This window comes from Nanorana parkeri, unplaced genomic scaffold, assembly GCF_000935625.1.
Source record: "Nanorana parkeri isolate BGI_ZX_2015 unplaced genomic scaffold, ASM93562v1 scaffold1841, whole genome shotgun sequence".
Lineage (NCBI taxonomy): Eukaryota > Metazoa > Chordata > Amphibia > Anura > Dicroglossidae > Nanorana > Nanorana parkeri.
The window spans coordinates 277768-280862 of NW_017308109.1; the positions used below are offsets into that span (position 1 = coordinate 277768).

General features: G+C 42.6%; 1 protein-coding gene across 1 annotated transcript; it reads right to left on the minus strand.

Moving 5' to 3' along the window:
* Positions 1-397: 397 nt before the first annotated feature.
* On the minus strand, positions 398-1465 carry LOC108799870 (voltage-dependent calcium channel gamma-6 subunit-like). Its single transcript, XM_018571798.1, has one exon. The coding sequence runs from the start codon at positions 782-784 to the stop codon at positions 398-400; it is 387 nt and encodes a 128-aa protein (XP_018427300.1). The 5' UTR covers positions 785-1465.
* Between the last annotated feature and the right edge of the window lie 1630 nt (positions 1466-3095).

The window sequence follows — 3095 nt, forward strand, 5'->3', positions numbered from 1 at the left end:
TGGTTTGCTCAATTAATATAAAACAGACAATTTAAAACACTTTAAAAATCTTAATTAGACATGATATATGGCAAATAAACCCAAGATGAAAGCCTGCATTTTAATGACCAATAGCTAACATTGAAATCTGTAGCTTAATTCATTATTTTCCCCCGGCAATCACCTTTAACACAATTACTTCCGCATGTCATGTTGGCCTCAGGCATTTGAGATGTTGCACGTTCCTGCTGGACATCAAGATGGACACTAATGCTAGAATGAAATAATTTTCTATATATAACCTAGAAAATAGCAAACCATTCATTAGGGAGCAAACGTTAGCATAAAGCCTTGATGTGACTGTCCCTGCAGCTCTATGTATCTACTGTAGGTACGGTGCACTCCGTTCTGAACTTTGCTATGCCCTAGAGCAAGTTGTGTTCAGTGCCAGCACTACAAGCACAACATAAAACAGAAGCACTATACCTCCAGGCAGCTCCGCGGGGCCACAGGTGGCTCGGTATACATCCACATCTCCAATCCACAGTTTTTTGTAGCAGAACTTCCATAGCCCAAAATGGGCTGCCTCACAGGTCATGCTGTTGTTCTGCTTATATGTGTTCACCTCCACCCAGAACTCTGTCCCGACGGCCAGCACAGAAAGTGTCACCCCTATCAGGGCCACAAAAAAGGCCAGCTTGATCTTGCCCTCTTGTGCATCAGTCAAGCCTTTTCCACGCTGTCCTCTACCCCTTCCAGAAAAGCGCTGCTCCTCCTCTTGCACGAAAAAATTAGGCCACATCATTTGGATAGTGAAGCTTCTTCCTTCAGCAGCGAGAATTGAATTAAAATAGCCCTTTTAGTTGACACCCTCTTCTTCTTCCCTTCTCCGATCTTCCTGGTCTTTTTCTTTAGAAATTAGGTCGCTGAAAGGCAATCTGCTGTAAGTTTCACAGGCTAGAGAGAAACGCAGCAGGGACATCAGTGTGCTCTCCCCCTTTCTGCTTTCTCTCTCCCCCTCTTGCTGTTACACACAGACGCACACACATGGCCTGGAAATAATCTCTGCACCTGTTACATTCATCAGATCTCCCTGGCAGAGCTGTTATTTTAAGGTTCCCTTAAAGGCACTTGCTTCATGCACAGGCGACAGAGATCAAAATGAGGCTAAGACAAAAATGAAGTTATCGTATTCTTGTTCAGCCCCTGATAATATGTGCACCTGCCCTGGCTTTCACCGTCCCCTCTTCAACGCTGTGGTGTATGTTTAGATGCCAAGCCACGCAATCTATCATGGATTTTTATTATGCTCTGATGCTTTGATTTCAGCTTCCTTCCACAGAGCCCATACTTAGCACAAATCCCAGAGCCACTTACGCATCACTGTCAATCTTTCTGTTGCTTCTTCAGGGCTCAGTCAGACCTAATTTAGTTCACGTTTCCATTCTGCTTTGGCTATTTGACTATTGATCTACATTCTTACGTCTACATTCTTACGTCTAGGCGTTCTCAAGGAAGCGGCACAAAAATACCCAGCTTCGAAAGAAATACAAGAAAATATCTTGGCTCATTGCTTCCAAGATGTCTCTGAGCAAATTATTTATTGATTGGAAGGAAGGACATGCAGAATGCTTTTTGAAGAACTGGAACACCACACTGTGTGTGTGTATATGTGTGTTTTTTTTCTTCTTGCGAAGGAATTCTGCAGGGAAAACCTGTGCCTGTGAGTAGAAAGAAATGGCTTTCAGTGTGTGGTTAGGAGCGTATGTACTCTGACAAACTGGCTGGGCAGCTCAGTAATGCGCTGTCAGAAACAAAACCGCCTCCAGCTCAACCCAGTCTGCTTACAGAGAGATGCAAAGCAGAATAATTGGGGATGTTTTCAATCCTGCAGACTTATCTATAGCCTTCTTGTACAGATAGCCAAATGTATTGCTATGCTGCTTCTGTAACAAGTTTATTAATCAAAATATACACCAGTGCTTGCTGAAGCCACACACACACGCACACATCACGGTTACCATGGCAGATGTAATTGAAGAATGAACAAGATGGTTTTCATTCGTAAGTGAACCTTGTTTATCACATTCATAAGATGAAACCCCACACAAGCTCTTATATTGGATGTCTCATTATTCTGTACCGCACATCAACAGTTCTAGCCTAAAGCTGAACGCCAGGCAAAGAGCTAGAAGCAGAGTATAAATAAATATGAAGGAACTGTTCTAGCGATCAAAGAATTTGTATTATTGTCCAGTTAGCTCTGAAATATGCACAGCCCTATCAGACAGCAGAGACAGGTTGGTGACCTGCATTTTCTCTGTTACAGTTAAACAATATAGCTTGATCACCTCCCTGCCCCTAATCTATAAGTCTATAAGACAACAAATACACAGCAGATGACGGATGATACAATCCTGCTCTCTGCTTTTTTCCTGCAAGCATGTTCCTTGTCTGCATATTTGTATGTAGCACACTAATTGGCCTACCAGAGCTGCCCTCCCTCTCTCAGTATGTGTGCTGATGTACAGAGGATTGCAAAAGGCTTATACCAAAGCTGGGCATGTACTAGTAGATTTCCAAATGAACGTTCGTACGAAAAAAAACTTTCTTTACCACCTGATATTGCCATCAGAAACTTGATGAATATCAATTGAAATTTAGTTTGATTTTAATGTTTAATTTTGGAATGAATAGAGTTTCCTGGACGAAAACCACATTTACTGTAAGGCCCCTTTCACACGGGTTGATGGCACGGATCCTCTCCTGTTTACTGCAGTACAGAGCATATGTCACCGCTGTGACATCCGTGTCCACACAATTTCATTCTCCATTTTGTGATGGATGAAAAAACTGCAGTTACTGGCCCCATGTGTCTATGGTGAATTGGATGTATATGGACATGTGTTTGTTAAAGATTACCTTCGATCCGGCATGATCCAGTCTGGCAAAACGGATCTCTGATCTGTCAATGTTTCCAGACCCCGCTGGTGGCAGGGTTAACCCGGCGTAAACGGATGCCCATCTGTTTACACATGGCTGCCCATAGACTTGCATTGGGAATCCGATGTCAGTTTTTTTTTTTTTTTAGCATGTTAGATTTTTATTGAAAAAAC